The sequence below is a fragment of the Nilaparvata lugens genome, chromosome 4 (assembly GCF_014356525.2).
Source record: "Nilaparvata lugens isolate BPH chromosome 4, ASM1435652v1, whole genome shotgun sequence".
Classification (NCBI taxonomy): domain Eukaryota; kingdom Metazoa; phylum Arthropoda; class Insecta; order Hemiptera; family Delphacidae; genus Nilaparvata; species Nilaparvata lugens.
In genome coordinates this window covers 26,017,979-26,037,094 of record NC_052507.1, presented here as the reverse complement: position 1 = coordinate 26,037,094, position 19,116 = coordinate 26,017,979, and the positions used below count along the sequence as shown (strand labels likewise).

General features: G+C 34.8%; 1 protein-coding gene across 2 annotated transcripts; it reads left to right on the top strand.

Moving 5' to 3' along the window:
* Positions 1-2,064: 2,064 nt before the first annotated feature.
* On the top strand, positions 2,065-18,031 carry LOC111044545 (serine/threonine-protein kinase VRK1). 2 transcript variants are annotated; one of them, XM_022329724.2, is made up of 8 exons: positions 2,065-2,228; positions 7,660-7,856; positions 9,234-9,298; positions 10,002-10,071; positions 10,848-11,044; positions 12,486-12,708; positions 14,166-14,342; positions 16,491-18,031. In XM_022329724.2, exons 2-8 carry the CDS (start codon positions 7,694-7,696, stop codon positions 16,994-16,996), a joined length of 1,401 nt encoding a protein of 466 aa, XP_022185416.2. In that variant the 5' UTR covers positions 2,065-2,228; positions 7,660-7,693; the 3' UTR covers positions 16,997-18,031. The 2 variants fall into 2 exon arrangements, with proteins under 2 accessions (XP_022185416.2, XP_022185415.2); XM_022329723.2 differs by having other exon boundaries at positions 2,075-2,291.
* The last annotated feature ends 1,085 nt before the right edge of the window (positions 18,032-19,116 follow it).

Genomic DNA, 19,116 nt, shown 5'->3' with positions numbered 1-19,116 from the left:
GGTATTGGTCTGTATGTGTGTGTGTGTGTGGGTGTGTATGAATGTATATGCGACTGTTTACACGATATCTCATCTTCCAATTATCGCAATGACTTGAAATTTGGAACTTAAGGTCCTTCCAATATAAGGATCTGACACAAACAATTTCAATCAAATGCAATTCAAGATAGCGGCTAAAATGGCAAAAATGTTGTCAAAAACAGGGTTATTAGAGATTTTCTCGAAATCGGCTCCAACGATTTTGATCAAATTTATACCTAGAATAGTCATTGATAAGCTCTATCAACTGCCACTTCTGAATTTTAGGAGCTCCGCCCTATCTATGCGAAGTTTGATTTTACATTCCCAATTATCAGGCGTCAGATACAGTTTAAACAAAAAAATTTCAAGTGGAAAAGATTGAGCATGAAAATCTCTACAATTATGTTTAATAACATTTTCAACTAAAATTGAAAATAAGCTCGAAATTCGAGAAAATGTGATTATTCAATTTCAAACTGTTGATTCTATTAAATCATTCACTATGAAGAGATACCAGACCTCGTGTGTCTCCAGCGTTATTGTCCTGTCATCAGCTAGCTCAGAACTTTGAATATAGTGGACTTGAGATACGCGTGAACACAAGCGTCAGGTGATCAATATTCATAAAGGCAAGGAAAGTTGTGTGAGTGCGCCACACCAGATTTTTATTCTTGAATAATAAACAAATAATGAAAAGTTTTTTGATTTGTTGTTTTAGCACACTTGTAATTTGGACAATATAAATGACAAGGAGAAAGATAGGAGAAAAACGTTGTCGATCCTCTGTCTTGTCAATGCCTTCTATAGACGGTAGCTGATACAGGTTTATTGATGCAATATTAACTGTTCATTCTCATTTAAAATGATCATTTATATTTTATTAAGCAATAAATTATATTTTTCACATATTTCATAATGACTTTCATGATTAAGATGAAATATTTTGTTAATTAATCATCAATTCTACTTTGTTAGGAGACGGTATGGCAACAGAGCATAGTGAGAGAGAGATAACACTAGGTATTCGCTTTGTTAAATGATAGACAAGGATAGCAATACCATTGCAAATTATACACTGCCATTATAACGTGGTCCTCATTATAGGTTCTGAATGACAAAAACTGATAGCAAAAACATGATAATAAAGATTTTTAAAAATTCATGAAGATAAAGGAATAGAAACTATCGCTAAGCAAAATCTGGAAGAGAAATTGAATGGAAGTCGGGCTTTAAGGTGCATAAATTGAATATTTTAATAAAATATTTTAATCAAATTTTGATGTTTGAAATTAATACTGTTTCCTTAAAATGTGAGTCACAAATCTTAATTCTCATGCTTTTTCTACAAGAGGCAGAAGCCAACTCAACCTGCCCTTCACAAGACTGAGTAAGATTCAAAACAGCCCTGGTAGCCTCAGCATGAGGCTTTTCAACCGGCTGCCAGCATCAGTGAGGACTCTCACAACACAGCAGTTCAACAAATGCACCCATGCATTCCTCGTAAAACCCCACTGTATTCAATAAGGGAGTTTTTTGATATCCCGAATGCTACCATCAAAAAATGTTATTCATGAACTTTATGAGATAACTTACTGTTCTTTATTCATGTGATATTGTCTTTTTTGCACCAAAGACTTTTGCTTTTAATATACTAGGCTTCATCAATTTCTCCTTTGTTGATATATATATATATATATATATATATATATATATATATATATATATATATATATATATATATATATATATATATAAATATATGTTTTGTATGTTTGTTTTCTGACGAACCAATTGCTACAATCAGCTTACAAGGTAATAAAGATCATTTATTCATTTAAATGACAAAATGCTTACCTGTAGCTCTGTATGTGAGGTGGTAGGCTTTCGGTGATGTTATATGACGGTCGTTTCATCTGACATAGAATTTTCCAATCAAATTGTTTTGTATCCAGAAAAGAAGTTCTGGAAAGAGCAGCTCGAGGAGTTGCTTCAATAAAGTTAGATCACTCTCCATACTATTTCTACGTCTATTCTATTCGTTCAGCCATCAGCTGTTTATAACTGAAAACTTTAAAAGCTTGCAGGTTGCTGCATGCGAGTTTGCGAGCAAGTGAAACCAGTAGGCAGTAGTTGTGCCTGGTGCCAGTAGTTTTCGGTTGTTTAACGTTTGAAAGCTTCAAAAACTTGTAAAGTTTGTAAATTCAACGGTCAGTTTTTATTCCACCGTGATTTTTTTACTTTTAAAATCAATAATTTATATTTAACAAAAGGTAAGAGGCAATCCTTTTAATAATAATTTGAATTTAATCATGTTCAATAGTTGTATTTTTTAGTTAAGTTGATTGATTCTTTCTATTTCCATGATAATTTTGAATCATTGCTCTGCTTTCTTGCTCAACATCTTGAAGTTTTTTTATAGAAACAAGTAAGCTAAGGCAATCTCCTAGTTTCTTTGATGCTTAAAACTAATGGTGCTTTTTTATACATAAGTTTTCTTTTAATTGGGTTGTTTTCAATAAACTGAGTAGCTCAATTTATAATTTATTATAGTTTTTAAGCTACTACAGTTTACTACTAGTAAACATCAAAAGTGAAAGTCAATTTTTTTACACTGCATCCGTGATTGCTAATTATTGGAAAAAGACATGGGTATGGGGGCACTTTGGGCCACGGAATCGAGGATTGAGATTGAGATCTACATAAAATAAAATTATTGATGGAAGCGGTCAAGCTCAAGACTAGATCAATGTGTTAACTTACATTGTTCTCAATTTCAAAGTATTAGAAAAACATACATGGCAAAAAAATAAAATTACAGATTTATTTTTTTGCATGAGTACAATAAGCTAGGTAATAGACGAATCTTATCTAAAACTTGAAAAAACCAGTATGAAGTTCATATCTCATGCTCATCATAGCTCATGTGATATTTCAAAAAAGTGCAAATTTTTAAAAGAGTTTAGCTTTAAAATAGACTTAGGCCTACTTGTTTACTTGGTGATTAATAGACTGTATTTTAAACTATCGAATTTTTTTAGAATAGTAAGTTCTAGAAGAAAATAATTAGGCACTTGATAGTCTATGATATGTGGAAAAACAATAAATTACAGACCATACTTTTTAATTTTTCATCATTTTTTGCTTTTTCTAGTGAGTAACAAAATAAATCTAATGTTGAATTTTGCATGAAACATGTTTGAGGTTAGTAACTTCTATAGGTATTAAGATATTTGAAGCAAATGGAAGAATTTGTTGTAGCAAGCTTGTAGAGTAGGCTTTAAAAGAGTTCATCATATTTTCGTAGTGCAAACTGGTATTAAAGACCATAATCTTATTTTATTTTGCTCCCAACGTCCAACGCCTTTTAGAAGCTTTAGATTCCAGAAGTTTGTTAAACCAAGCTTAACTTAACAAAGTCCAAAACCTAAACCAATAAAACCAACCTAACCTTATTCAAATCACACCTAACCTAACCATGCCATACCCAACCAATCCAAGCATAAACTAGCCCGACCAAGCCTCATCTAACCATGGCATAATCAGACATGAGATAGGACCAATTTAATACCCACTGAAGCTGACAAAAATTATTATCAAGAACAAAAACTTTAAAGTATGTAGTGTTAAATTTTTGTTTTGTTCCAAACATCTCGATAAATAAAATTGAGCTTGGCTATCAAGTGACTATTTGTTTGTGGGTATTTTTTTCAAAATATATTATTCTAAACGGTGTCGGGGTTGGGGATCCCATCGCCCAGTCGCTTCACGGCGGCTGCAGACACCCACTCCGGAGCCCTTCTTCTCTAACTTTTGCCTCCGGAGGTCTTCCATCCTAAAGCGGCTTTTTTCCATTGACTTTGCTTTTGAGCCGCCCTCTGCTATGTGCATAACTTGTCGGATGGTGGAGGTCGCCATGCGTTCAAAAAATTTCTTTCCTATCCCTCTTTTGTGACAAACTCTTTATTTTCCTCTCATTTTCCATGGAGTATGAATGAAAGAATGAGTAAGGATGCTTTAAGGGGTACCTTCGGGACCCCACCGTTCGTTGTCGCTGGGCAATTAACCCGCACAACGTACAGCTGATTCAGAGCAATCACGATAGCCTCGGAATGGGACCGGAAACTAAGAATTTTGCATGGGAAAGATGAGGACTACGATTTGGTACTTGGAAAGTTAAAACTTGAGTGAGAAAGGAAGTGGAAGTGGATGAAGAAATGAAAAAATACAAGATTGGTATATTTGGGATCAGTGAAGTTCTCAAAACTGGAAAAGGAGTCAATACACTGGAGGGTGGCTATGTGCTAAGATATGTTGGAATACCTTGGTGTAAACGAGCAAAGGAGGGGATTCATAGTGAGTGAGGAAATGGATAGAAAAGTCACTGCATGGGAGCCAGTCTATTCCAGAATAATCATGATGAACCTGAATTTGGAAATTCCATAACACTAGTCCAGGTAAATGCACCTATAGAGGATGTTGAGACTGCTGTGAAGGAAGAGTTCTTCTCAGAAGTACAAGTCCAGATTGACATGACTGAGAATGGAGGAAGAAGAGCAATTCTTACAGTTGACATGAACGGAAGAGTGGGAAATGATTATCTGCTTGGACCTTGGGGAGCAGATAGTACATAGAACACCAATGAGAACAGAATCCTAGGTCTGTGCCTTGCAGATGAAATGATAATAGCCAATACCTATTATAGGCATAACAGAATTCACCAGTTAACATTCCAAAGCACACAACACTTCGCTAAGCACACTTAGGTGCGCTAAATTCGAATCTGAAATTTGCTGACACGCCAGAGGGCGCCTCCACCCCCAAAACCCCCAACATTTCGGACTTTTTTCAATTTTCCCATTTTATCTCGTAAACCTTGAGTTTCTCAAAAAAACTCATTTCCGACAAAATTAAAGAGAATAAGATTTCCAATAAATTGAGTGGTCGCGCAGGATTCTACCATATTTGGTTCCGGAGCTACGAATTTTCAAAGAAGGGGTATTTTTCAAGGGGTTTTCAAAATTATGCAAATCTACCACTTCTACCCTATACAACATGGACATTTTTCTAGTATAGATAAAAAAACACACATCACGTGAAAGAACAATTCATTATGAACAGGATTCCTTAGGAATTTTCGAATTTAGGAGTGGGGGGAGGGGGGATATACCCAAAAATACAAAATCATGTCCTACAGCCAAAATACAAATTTTTCATTATAATACCTTTTCAAGGCCTTCCTAACAAAAAAATACATATTTCGGCTGAAATCATCTCACGCGGGTTATTTTCTATGGAGAATCACCCATTAGAAACATTTAATTTCAGTATTTCCTAGTGGGGGGTACGTCATAAGGATACGTCAAGGATCAAAACTTTAAACACTTATAACTTTTGACAGAATGATCTGATCTCTTCGTACTACAGCTCATTCTTCTCAGCTCGTCAAGACGGTTCAAAATCATGTATCATAATTGGAATTTGATGAAAAAATGAAGTGGAACTATAGAAGTGGAAGTAAGAACTTTTAGAGTATTGGTGAGCCTGAGAGAGAAATTTGGTCGGAAAGTCCGAAGTATAAGAGACAGTGAAGGAAGACTTCGGGTAGAGACAGAGGAAGTGATTGAGGTTTGGAGACATTACTATGAAGAGAAACTTATAGACCGCCCAACACCGGAAGACTCAGTGTTGAGGGTCAGAGTTCCAGAAACTCTAGAAACAGAGAATGAGCAATTAATATTAATATCACTGGAGGAGGTGAAAAGTATGATGCACAGAATGAGAAATGGAAGAGCAGCAGGAGAGGACACCATAACTGTAGAAATGCTGAAAGCAGGAGGTGACCCCTTGATGGAGGATCTGGCAGAGTTATTCAGATAAACATGGAGAGAAGGAAAAGTGTTTAATGTTTGGCTCAGAAATATAATTGTGTCAATACATATAAAGGGGACACATCTAATTGCAAGAACTACAGAGCAGTATGCCTTGTAAACATGGTAGCAAAACTTTACTCAGGTCTGCTGGAGAAAAGGCTATTACTCATGTGGAAAACGATCTTGATGAGGAGCAGTCATGGTTAAGATCTGGAAGGCAAAAACAGGATCTGATATTCTTATTGCGCACTGTGCTGGATAAATGGATTAGCCGAGGAAAACCAGCATATCTGGCATTCGTGGATATGAAGTCTGCTTTTGATGCGGTCCCTAGAAAAGATTTATGGAAGGCACTTGAGAAAAAGCAAACTCCACCTAAACTGCTGCAAGCTATAAAAGCTACGTTCATGGATTTAAAAGGAACAGTGCGATTAAGTGGCAAGTCCTCTCGAACTTTTTCCATGGAAAAAGATGTTAGGCAAGGTGATAGTTTATCACCATTGTTGTTTGTAATATTTATTGATGAAATCATGTAGGTTTGCTGACAAAGAACAGAAAGATCTATGGTAGAAATTAAAAATCTGTTGCCAGGTCCTAGCCTATGCATACGATGCTTGTGATTGCAAATTCAGTAAGAAAACTGCAGAGGGCTGTGTTGGAATAGGGCGAAACAATGTTGAAAAGAGCTGAATAGGGAAAAGAATCAAGTCATGATGGTTACTAGGACAGAAGAACGGATAGAGAGAATCAGGGTTGAGTACAGGGGTCAGTCACTCCCTCAAACAGATAGATATGAGTACCTGGGCACAGTCATACATCAAACTGGCAAACTTCAACTGGAAGTCACACAGGATACAAAAAGCAACTGGAAGTCCCACACAGAATACAAAAAGCAGCCAGACCATATTACTCCTTGTGCAACTACATTTTTGGATAGGAAGAGGTCTCTAGAAATACTAAGATCAGAGTTTACAAGTCCGTTGTGGAGCCTATTTTGATCCATGGCAGCGAGAGTTGGACGCCAACAGCCAATTACATAAGCCGAGTGAACGCCCTCCAAATGAATTGCTTGAGGAGAATGGTGAGATAGACCCGACGAGACAGGTTGGAGGCTAGGCCCTTAGGACGGCGCCCCGATCGGAAGACCTAGAGCAACATGGGAGGAGAGGATAGAGTGCATTGCTGTGGGGAGGGGGAAGAGTACGGCTCAGTTGAGAAGAATAGCAGAGAACAGGGATGGCTACAGAGGATGGATCCGGGGCCATCTCCCAACGCGGCGGTAGCTGCAGAATGGGATAGGGAAAGAAGAAGATGTACTATTCTACAAAATCCAATAGTCTAAATTACCTATAAATCACCAAGTAAACTTGTTAACCTCTTTTAAAGTGAAAAATTTGCACTTTTTAAAAATATCTCATGAACTATTGATAAAAAATTTAAAACGGTTTCATTGGATTTTCCGTCAAATGCTACATAAGACTATTTTAAATCTTATTGTAGTAAAAAAAAATTAATGAAAATATAAATCTATTAAAAATTGCAGGTTTGTTCTGCTAATACTTCAAAATCGGCAACAATGTAATACATGGTTGAACTCGTCTTGACCTTCTTTATCGATTTATGTAGGTCTCAATGCTGAATTCCGCGACTCATATAATAATGTGCAGCCCAAAAAGACGCCAATTATATAATACTGCAATTGCTTTTATTAATTAACTACATGAAAATGCATTCATTCTCTATATATTTTGTTTATTCTATTTTTCAGTATTCTACGGACCTTTACCGGTTATCTTTGGAAAATGCCTCCTAAAAAGGATGGTGGGCCAGCACCTAAGAAAAAGAAAGGTCTATACAAACTTCCAGACCCACTGCCAAAAGGTTTGAAAGTTGTGGACAACCAGAAGAAGGAGTGGGAGATCGGAGAATCGATTGGAACGGGTGGTTTTGCGGAAGTTTACAGTGGTAAGTATCGATTTCAATATTCAATTGAAAAAAGTGGTTATTTTTAAAAAGCAAAAAAAAATACAACTTTCTTTACTTTTAATCAAAAGTCAAATAACTTGTGGCTAATGTATTTCTGAAAGGATGAAAAGAAATATATTTCAAGTAAACATTTAGCCCACGCTCTTTAACCTTTAGGATGTTTACAAAGTTGTCAAGCTTATTCGAGCAATTTTCAGGAAGAATTAATTTTTTACATACACGGCTTTCCTCTTATGCTTACATAAATATAAGTGTCCCGTTCCAACTAGTGCCGGGTCTGGCTGGGTATGAACAATACCTCTCCATCTTCCTCGGTCTTCCCACCATCGCTCGTCCTCAACCTGTCGCCTTCTGTATCCTCTCTTCTCCACTTCGTTGACCACTGTGTCTTTCCATCGTCGTCGCGGTCCTCCTCTTGGTCTCCTTCCTTCAATCCTCATCTCTTCCATTTTCTTTGGCAGCCGATCCTCTCCCATTCCCTTCACGTGTCCAAACCAGCGTAGTCTCATGCTTTCTATAATAATAATAAAAATAATAAATTACCTTTATTCAAATATTCCACTAAAGAAATCAGTACACAAAGCAAATCATTGAAGGCGTTTTCATCCCATGGCATAGTGCCGTCTGGGGGCTCATGCTTTCTATCTTTCCTCTTATGCTTTCCATGTGCAGTTCTCTTCTTATCTCCTCATTCCGAACACTGTCTATGCGTATTTCCCTTTATTGTCGTGATGAACCTCATTTCTCCTGCTTTTATTCTACTTCATTCTCTCTCTATCATCGTCCATGTATCAGCACCATACAACATCTTTTTTATCAATTCATAAGCTACACCTTTCCTTATTCATAACTCACTCAAATCTTAAATATCCCGTTTGTAACCGCCCTCTAAATACCCCATAATGTCCCCTGAATCTGTACCCTTTTTCTCTCCATCCGTCTGCACCGCGTAATCTGTGGTCTCTGCTGCTACAATAATGACTCTCCGTGCCTACTCTGTGGTCACACGACCGTTGGATTTCAAACTGCAGTCTGCTCGGTTGAGGAAGTGAACTCAGTTCCCGAAAATTTTCCCATTTCTAATGTAAGTTTTCAAGTGTTTTTAATCTATTTATGTTTTATGTCTCCTGTTTTAATTCATATATATATATATATATATATATATATATATATATATATATATATATATATATATATATATATATATATATGAACTATAGAATCGCGCAAAAAAAATCTATCATCTGTTATCTTATCATATTTTCATAAAACCAAACAATTTGGTTCGTTTGTATTTGTTGTATTTTGCAGTCTGTTAATCTGTTAACCATTAGTATAATTTCTTGATTTTTCCAGCTAAGGAAAGTAATAAGGAGACTGCTTCCAAGAATGCTATCAAATATCCATTCGCTATAAAAGTGGTACGTATTTAAACTCACGTTTGAATAAAAACACATGTTTCAAATTTATGAATTTAGAACAGATAGGTTCATGTACAATGTTTCTTTAACCTACTAATGAAAGAGAAGACTGAATCTAATGGGAAAATGAGAATATTTCCCCTATAGTATACAATTTCTTGTACATAAATAAAGTAAGAGGAAACTTGAGAAGTCCAATATAAAAAGTCTCAATTTTCATCACAGCTCTTAACATTTGGCCAACCTGCAATACAAAAGTTCAAAAATGTTCTCAATATATGCATCATAATACTCCTTGATAATATTAGGAAAAGAGTGATCATCCTTATATTATCATAACCAAATAATAATTTATTGATAACAAATCAATAACAATCAATGTTATTGATAACAATTAACACATTCGTTTCAGCATTAGTAAATTTGTTTTCATGTGTTCTACTTTCAAGAAAACTGGGTTTTAAAGCTAACAATGGATTTGGCCAAACGATACTCTTATTAATTATTATTATATTCTAAATCTCTGATCAGCCAAGTAGATATCCATAAATCAATGTACGGCCATCAGTTTGTGCTTTAGTATTCACCTATAAATGCACTGGATAGTGCTGGGTGGATTCCGGTCCAATTTATCAGTCAATCGACATGAAGATCACTCTGAGTAAATATACTACTTGGTAATTCTTGCATTCTTCCTTTTCAGGAGCCAAAAGAAAATGGACCTCTATTTTGCGAAATCCATTTCTATATGCGAGCTACTAAACCAGAGTTAAGTAAGTCTATTGATATTATCTGAGGCCATTATAATGCACCATTTACGTTTAACGCTAATCAACGATTACATGTGGGTATTACAGCTGATTTATCTCTGTTTAAACCTTAGACCAGATGTAGAAAAGACACGCTGGGAAGTCAAACCTCTGAAGCCAACATGTATGACGTCATACTGGGGAATTCCACGTTATAATGGTAGTGAAAATACTGTAGGAGAAAAACGTTGCAGTCTCTTAAATTGACTCCATTTTGCCACTGACTGTACACAGCTGTTACTTCATTTATCCCATTAAATTTAATCTAATTTAGTCTCCATTTCCTTGATAAGATAATTAATTTCATGTAATATTAATTAAATTCATCAATGAAATATCTTTTTTCGTAATTTGATTCAAAACTTTGCTTTGGGATCAGATTTTTATGTTCATACAAATCTGAAATGGCGTCTAATTTAAAAAGCTGTGTTACACCAATACCAATCTGAACTTGAAAACGACAGAAAATAAAGTTGCTCGGTGGGTATTCTATCTCAAATTCTCTTGAAAATAATAGCCAAATAGAAATCCTATTTATAATAAGATAATTTTAATGAAAGTAATTTTGATATAACCTTTCAATATCATCTATACAAAACAAACTCTACAGAAAAGTTTTCTATCTGATGCTGACGTCACGATGGGGCGATATGGCGGTAGTGATGTTGGCTTCATCGACTTTCAGTATGAATATACAATGGGCCGTGTCTATTAACAGCCCTATGTCTTTCTTTTTTCAGTTGCAGAATGGAAAAAAACGAAGAAAGTAAAACACTGTGGAGTCTCTCCTTTCTATAGCTCTGGATTGTTCACCTTCAAAAATACGGAGTATAGATTTCTAGTAACTGATAGATATGGAAAGAGTCTCTACAACATTATTTCGGAGAACGACAAGCAAATTCCAACTGATACCGTTCACCAGATTGCTATACAGTTGGTAAGATAATTATTTTTTAATTCTCTGATTCGTCAAAGTCATAATAAATACGACAAAATAAAGAGAACAATAATATAATTTTATGCTGGTCGTCCAATTATATTTAAAAATGATTGTTTTTTTTTATTTGACAATCGTTAGTGAAAGTTGATAGTATTGTCGCCCGGAATGAGATCGTCTAGATTCAGTATAGTTTGTCAGTTCAGTCTAATACGTCTAGATTCATAAACCATTCGACGAAGAATTAGAAATGTTCATGTTCACTGTAATATTGTCCGTTGACATCTTATCTGAGAAATCCTTGTCCTCTAGTTTTTCCAGTACAGGCCAAGAGAAGTATGGATGGTTTTATTTAAATTTGTTGATAGAGCGATTGCCTCGTGACTTATTGTATTAGATGTAGTCAATGAAAATGAATAGAGTAGCATTGTTCAAAAGCTTCAAGCTAGTGTATAGTTCAATTAAGGCTATTCGGCACACCTTTTTATTTAAATTGGATAATCTTTTTCAATATAATTGTTAAGATCATTATAAGAGTGAGAAAAAGTAGCAACTGAAATTTTTAAGTTTTCTAATAAGCGAGTTATGGGTTGTTGAAGTGCTAAACTCCGTTTTCTTTCCAGATCATAAACGGTTTCGAATTTTCCATTGGAGTTTTTTTTAATACATTCAGTATATTATATCATTGGCTTTGTTCTAATATGCGTTTTTTCGCGATTAATTCCAAAATAAACAAGTTATCGAATTTACAAAAAATGTTACTTTTTTATTCATGAACGATATGGGGAATAAAATGTTTTAGTTTGTAAAAATACATTTTTTGAATTTTCAAGATAAGTTCTAATAATATAGTCGAAACCGTTTATGATCTGGAAAGAAAACGGAATCTGGAAAATTAGCACTTTAACAACCCATGACTCGCTTATTAGACCACTTGAAAATTTCAGTTACCACTAACCTTTTTCTCACTCTTATAATGATATTAACAATTATATTGGAAAAGATTATCCAATTTAAATAATAAAAAAGTGTACCGAACAGCCTTGATGTATATTAACAGACAGTATTGCGCTACAGCCGCTACACTATTCTACTTCATGTACTTTCAAGTTGATTTTCAAATCTAGATTGAGGTCTACATTATAATGACAGTATTTGATTAACTCTAGTATTGCTATCCTTGTCTAGCCTATCATTTGACAGCGCTATCCTTTTCCAGCTCTGCAATGTTGCCAGATCGTTTTATAGCAATGTAGAAATATGATTAATTAAGAAAATATTCAATCTCAATTATGAAAATTTATTATTAAAAAAGCATTTCGACAAAATATTTCATTCAAGAAATCTTGGATAATTTTCCATTAGACCAAGTGGATTTTTTTGTTTCTTGACTACGTCAATCTAGCATTCCAGGATTCTATTCGACAGTATTTGATTTCAGTTAGATATGCTTGAGTACATACACAGCAAGGGCTACATACACGGTGACATCAAAGCTGCCAACTTGCTGTTTGGAGTAAAACCTGGTACAGAAAAGTATCTGCACTTGGTTGATTACGGCCTAGCGAAGAAATTCAAGAGCGATGTTGAAGACTTGCCCAGAGATCCAAAACTGGCAGGCAATGGAACAATAGAATACATCAGTCGTGACGGACACAATGGAGGTTTGTCGTTTTTGTATTTTCGTTTCATCTTGTTATAATGATGTATGGTGATGATTGCTTGGAATAAAGTAATTATGTGCAACGTGCAAGCTAAATAAGATGCTGAATGTTTGCGAAAATACTAATGGAGCATCAATGTCAATGATTTTTGGAAATATGCCAAATTAGTACCTATTGTATTATATCATTTATTTATTTGAATAATTTTATTTATTTGTAATTTTTCCAATTATATATCTAATTATTCTTCTGGCCAGGATAGCCGAGACGACTGAAGGGTGAAGGCGTTGCATCCTTCAGTTTGCTGGCGCTAACTGGTCGTGGGTTCAAATCCCGCCGGTAGGCATGGACATTTGATAATCTCATCGAATCGCCTTTCCATTTTCCATTGCCCACGCACAAGCAGAATGCTTATGTGGGCATCATTCGCAATCACTAACAATATTTATAATGATAATTCTAGAAACACTTGATTAAAGCAAAAAAGGTTTTTTCGTTAACCAATTTTTCCGCCACAATAAATACACAGAGAGGTAAAAAAATGTATAAACTGATTGACAGTGAATGTAAACAGAACAAAATAACGTACAGCTATGAACCTTACTTGATTTTGTAGTTCAATGTTTACATTCTATTGTACAATAGTTAACCCGGATCCTGCTAACTCAGAAGTCCGGATAACCAGGATTTATGGAGAAAAAATATGTAAATAAGAAAATAAGAGGTATGAATTCAGGGCTACTTTCTTGTATTTATAAAATAGAATCATAGTACCCTTTAAAATTAATAAAACAATAATACAAATTGTAACGTAACTTCTAGTTTCGGTGATCACACTATTGTCAGGTTAACGGTTAAAGGTTAACGGTGGTGTAATCAAACCTGACGATGGTGTGATCACCGAATCTAGTAGCTACGTTACAATTTTTATTATTATTTTATTAATTTTGAAGGGAACTATAATTCTATTTTATAAATGAAGGAAATAAGAGCTTTTTTCAATGAACTTCGGTCGAAATAATTTTTATTCAGTTCTGTATATGTATTGTGAAATGTATAAATCATCTTTATGTGATTTTGGAAGTCCTGTGTGTTCTAAATAAATCAAATAATAAATAAATCTTGAGATTTTTTCAGTAAGTACATTCATTTCCATATTTCTTGTATGTTTCCACTCATTCTCCAGTTAACCCGGATGTTCGTTAACTCCCTCCAGCTATTTAGTCCCCGTTAGTCCAAATTATCGAGACTTTGTACTATAAGTACATTTGTATTGAACGAAAATATAATGTAGTGATGTTTTAATCTGTGAAATTGTGTTTAAAATAGAGATATTCACTGTCAAAGAGTGTATCAACTTTTTGGACCTCTGTATAACTTCAAGACCTCATATAATAAATTTTGATCAATTAGTGGCCTATAGGTTGAAATTGTTTTTATTTGTCATTATTTTACAGTTTTTGGCACTCGAGGAGATTTGGAAATGCTTGCGTTCAATCTGCTCCACTGGATTAACTCTACGTTACCGTGGGAGAAAGATATTGCTAATGCTGCCGTGGTTCAGCAGAAGAAGGAGGAGCTGATGGCTTCTCCATCTACTTATATCAACAAGAATCTCCCCAAAGTTCCTACAGGTAACCTATTATATATGGATTCCTCAATTTTCCATTTTATTTGTGTTTTCATATTTTTATTACGTACCTTTTCAGGGCTGCTCAGTAGTTTCTTAAATGAAATAACTAACTTAGTAACCCTTTTCTTTTCATACTCAAAGACACAGTCTTGTTTCGATACATGCCATTTTCAAGTGAAAATATTAAAATTATCAATGAATAGTGATTTCTTATTTAGGTATGAAAAATTATCATTTATTTTCATGCTGATTGTTGTATTCGAAATTGAAATACTTCCATTTTTGTTTAATAGATTTTACAATCGTAATGAATCATTTACATTCTTCCAGATCTACTAATCTCGATACTACAAGCATCTATCTATTAGTTCGTGTGTTTCACTACTGTGAATTGGCAACAATCTTAATTGTATGTGCATTCGTGCTTAGCAGCTTATCTATAATGTAAGAAAGGAAAGAATCGGCTTCCAAATGTATAGGATAGGAAATTCACGAATGACGCATCATTACGTCTGAACTACTGAACTAATTAACTTTTATGGAGATTCTGAATTTACCGTGGATGGTCATAGGTCTATTTTTATTGCTATTAATCAATTCATTCTAATTTAATTATTAAAACAAATTTGTTCAATTTGTCGTTCAAAGTTTAGGCAACTATAAAGCCCAACCAAACAGGGCATACTCCAAGTGACTACGTAGCGGTCCTCTGCTGTTCAGCATATACATAAACGACGTGACTAGTTCTCTACTAACCACCAAATATCATCTATATGCAGATGACCTGCAAATCTATAAACACTGTAGTAAAAAGGATTTCAACAAGACAGTAGAGGAAATCAATGACGAATTAGTACGTTTACTTGATTGGGCTAGTAATAATGGGCTAAAGGTGAACGAGACAAAGTCAAAGGCAATAGTGGTTGGTTATTCGAGACTACTGAACACACTTGACTTGTCAGATGGACCATATATTACAATCAATGGCGTTCAATTAGAGTACAGCTCAGACGTGAAAAACTTGGGACTCACTATGACTAGGACCTTGGACTGGACAAACCATGTGACGTTGACATGCAATAGGGTGATTGCTGGGATCAAGACGTTGAAGAAGATTTCTGACATTATTCCTTTTTCAACAAAGGTTATGTTGGTGAAGACCTTGATTTTCCCGGTTTTCAACTATTGCGACATTGTAACTACTGACATGACTGTTCAACTACTTCAGAGGATGCAGCGTGCGCATAACTACTGTGTCCGCTTCATCTTCAACCTCAGACGGGACGACCATGTGACTGAATACTTTGACCGACTTGGACTCATGAAGCTACATGAATGTAGGTCATTCCATGCTGTTCTCCTTCTGCATAAAGTGTTGAAAACTCAGACACCCAAGTACTTAGCTGAAGACTTTCACTTCTTGAGTGACATTGGTCGGGGTGGTACCCGACATGGTCCCCATCTGCTGGCTGTCCCAATTTATAGGACAGTCATGTTCAACAAGTCCTTTCTTGTGACGGCTTGTGGATTGTGGAACACATTGCCTGTTGAGCTGAGGCGAATTGAGGAACCTCGTCGGTTTGGCGCGGCTGTTTTCAGGTGGATCAGGGGTGGTGTGGGTGGCTGGACCTAGCACATGGTTCATTGGCCAGTTTTTCTTTCTTTTTCTCAAAACAATTAAATATTTATTATTTCTCTTTCTTCCTCATCTTCTTCTTCTTTTTCTTCTTCTTTTTCTTCTTCTTTTTCTACTTCTTCTTTTGTAACATTGTATTATTTTTCAGTTTTTATTCTTTAATTTCTATTCATAATTCTAGAATTCTAGAAGTCAACATAGCTTCTTAGATGCGGCAGTTTTTGTGTTTGCCTTCCATATCAAAGTGTCTGTTAATGACATTTGAGTAAGGTTCTAGTTATAACTATTGTCATATACCTATTATTCACTCAGCCGACAAGCTTTTTCAGTTGTAGAAAAGTTATGCAGATTCGATCAGCACATGTTATTTACTGATTGAATGTACTGACATTGAATCAGTACTAGGTCATGTAAAATCAGTAAAGTCATTCAATCAGTACTGGTACAGTAAAACACTTGTACCATTATTTTAAAACTCATGGATGTTCTCTAATCGTATATTTTATTTTCCAGTGATGGTGAAATTCCTCGATTACATAAATTCAATTGACAATAATCAACCCATTGATTTCGATCTTTGTCGGAAGCTGTTCTTAACCGAATTGACGAAGTTGAAACTTAAACCCTACGATGAACTCAATTTTCACGTTACAAAAGACAGTTCAGTCGATAGTAAAGTTAAGAAAAGTGCCTCGTCTAAAAAACAGGTAAAAGAAGAAGTAGTGGAGGAAGCGGAGCATTATGTAGGAAGAAGAACACGCAATTCCATGTCAGCCGCCGCTGCTAGTGAACCAGTCGAAATCAAGGACTCTCAAAGTGAGCAAAAAGGTCGCACTAAATCTGAAGCTGACAAAGAAAACAGCAAAACTCAAAAACCTCCAGCCAAAAAACCAGCTGCAAAGAAAGAGCCAAAGAAAACTGCCAGCTGGAAAGATTCTCAAACAATTCGTGCCAGTAACATTGTCAAACCTGGAGAATACGTCAGTACCAGGCAAGCGGCTCCATCAAAAAGAAAGTGATTCCACCGTTCTCTAGATTATTTGCATTTTCGAAAACTTTCAAGTACATTTCTACTACCTGCAGATAGGTATTTATTATAATTTTCTTTGAATTCATTGTCTTTTTGACTTGTCATTGTTTTACCAATAATTTTTAGTGTTAAAGTTTTATATCTCCAATAGCCAAAACGTGTAATCTTGGTAAGACTGAGACTGAATTAATCAATATTTGTTGTAGTGACTAGCCTAGCTAATTAAGAGGCCTGATGTGAACGACTGTTGCACGCGATATATAGAGCAAAGTGAATGACATTCATTGTATCCTACCTGATTCGTGTCAAGTTACGCATCTAAATGTTATTACTATTTAAATTTTTCATTTTTCATGAAATAATCATGTCTAAAGCACTCAGATGCCAGTCACCTAGCGTTGGCACGGTCGTACAGTTTGCGACGTCGAATTCCATGTTGGATTGTTTGATTCAAATAATTTATTGATTAATAACACTGATTTAATTCTCCACTTTCAATGCCCATTTCCATTATATTATTGAACATTGGTAGTGCAGTTCACAATTCAAACTCATGTTCTTCAAAATTATTGTAGTTTGATTATTATGGATAGTAAATCATTATTCATGTTTCCCGACCTTACTTTGCACTATAATCTTGAAGAATTGCGGGAAATAGAAGTTTCTGATAGTATTCATGATATTGACAAATTGCATTCTATTGTTTCTGAAATGTAATCAATATAAATTGAAAAAAAACTTTTTTTACTCAGAAAATCACAAATCCAAATAAAATAAGTACCGTAGGTATTGAAAATGCGGTGAATTGTAATACGGACATATTCAAGTGAATCTGTAGAGCTGTGCACTGTGATGATATATTTATAATTTTACTAGCATTTTTTTAAAATAAATATCCAAAAAGCATAGAATGCAGGTACAGTATTAGAGTACTTAAAAGTTAACCTTGTTGGATAGATGGTACTGTAGTTTTTAAGACAACCATCTCTGTCCTAATTTTTTATTAAAATTAATCATACATCAAGTTGGTTTTTACTATCTATGCCTACTCTAGAACTGTATCATAACCAACCTTAATTAGTACACCCATCATGAAATAGAGGTGTATTAAAATTTTTATGTGAAGTGATTTGTAAAAATACATGAAGATTAATATCTATCACACTAAACTTACAGCTACAATATTGAAGAAAAATAGTTTCACATTATAGCCTGCAAGTGTTCAATGTGAGCATCATTCGTTACGCTGCACACATCAAGACAATATGCGAGTTGAACAAGCTATCGAGTTTGGATGTACGATTTTTGCCGTCCTTATAAATTCTACCAGATTGAATGGAATTTGACAAGCACATGATCACATCATATGTTTTCCAAGTTATGGTTGAACCAATAGAATATATAATAAGGACGGCAAAAATCTTACGTCCAAATATTATGTCCAAAAATGTGTAACTGGCCTTGTTCCCAAATGAGTGTCATTAGTAATTGCTACACTGATGTTTCGATCTTTTTTCTTTATTCGGGAGTGTCGGCTGGCACTGGCAATGGAGGCAAAATTAATACACACGCTCCTTGATAAAGAAATCCTCCAAAGGTAGAAATCGCATGGCATTAGGTCAGGTGACCGATCAATTATCACTTACAAAACATTGGTCTGGATGAGAAGTGACGTAATAATGGAAAGCTCTTGTCACTAAAGTAACGTCCACGTTATAATGGCAGTGGAGGAAGATAGAAGAACAGCGTTGCCGACTCTGCCTTGCCACTGACTTCTATATAAGATAATACCATAGAGAAACAATAGCGCAAGTTTATGCTATTGTTTCTCTATGATAATACGGATAAAAACACTTCACTTATATGGGTTACTTTTGTACAAATTAATAAAAACTTGTAGTACCATTTATTGTTGAAATATTTTTAAGTTTTTAATAATAAAGGGTACTACAAGTTTTTATTAATTTGATAATACAGATGTATCTGATGTAATATTAACTGTTCATTCTTGTTAAAAATAATTCTATTCGCAAATAAATTATATTTTTTAATGATATAACAATAAATTTTCATGATTGAGATAAAATATTTTGATAATTATATTTCTAC

Bases quoted from the DNA above. Each gene is read 5' to 3' on its own strand.
- LOC111044545 (XM_022329724.2), top strand. From the start codon at position 7,694: ATGCCTCCTAAAAAGGATGGTGGGCCAGCACCTAAGAAAAAGAAAGGT. The intron at 7,857-9,233 runs GTAAGTATCGAT...TGATTTTTCCAG, and splicing joins TTTTGCGGAAGTTTACAGTG to CTAAGGAAAGTAATAAGGAG. The intron at 9,299-10,001 runs GTACGTATTTAA...CTTCCTTTTCAG, and splicing joins ATCCATTCGCTATAAAAGTG to GAGCCAAAAGAAAATGGACC.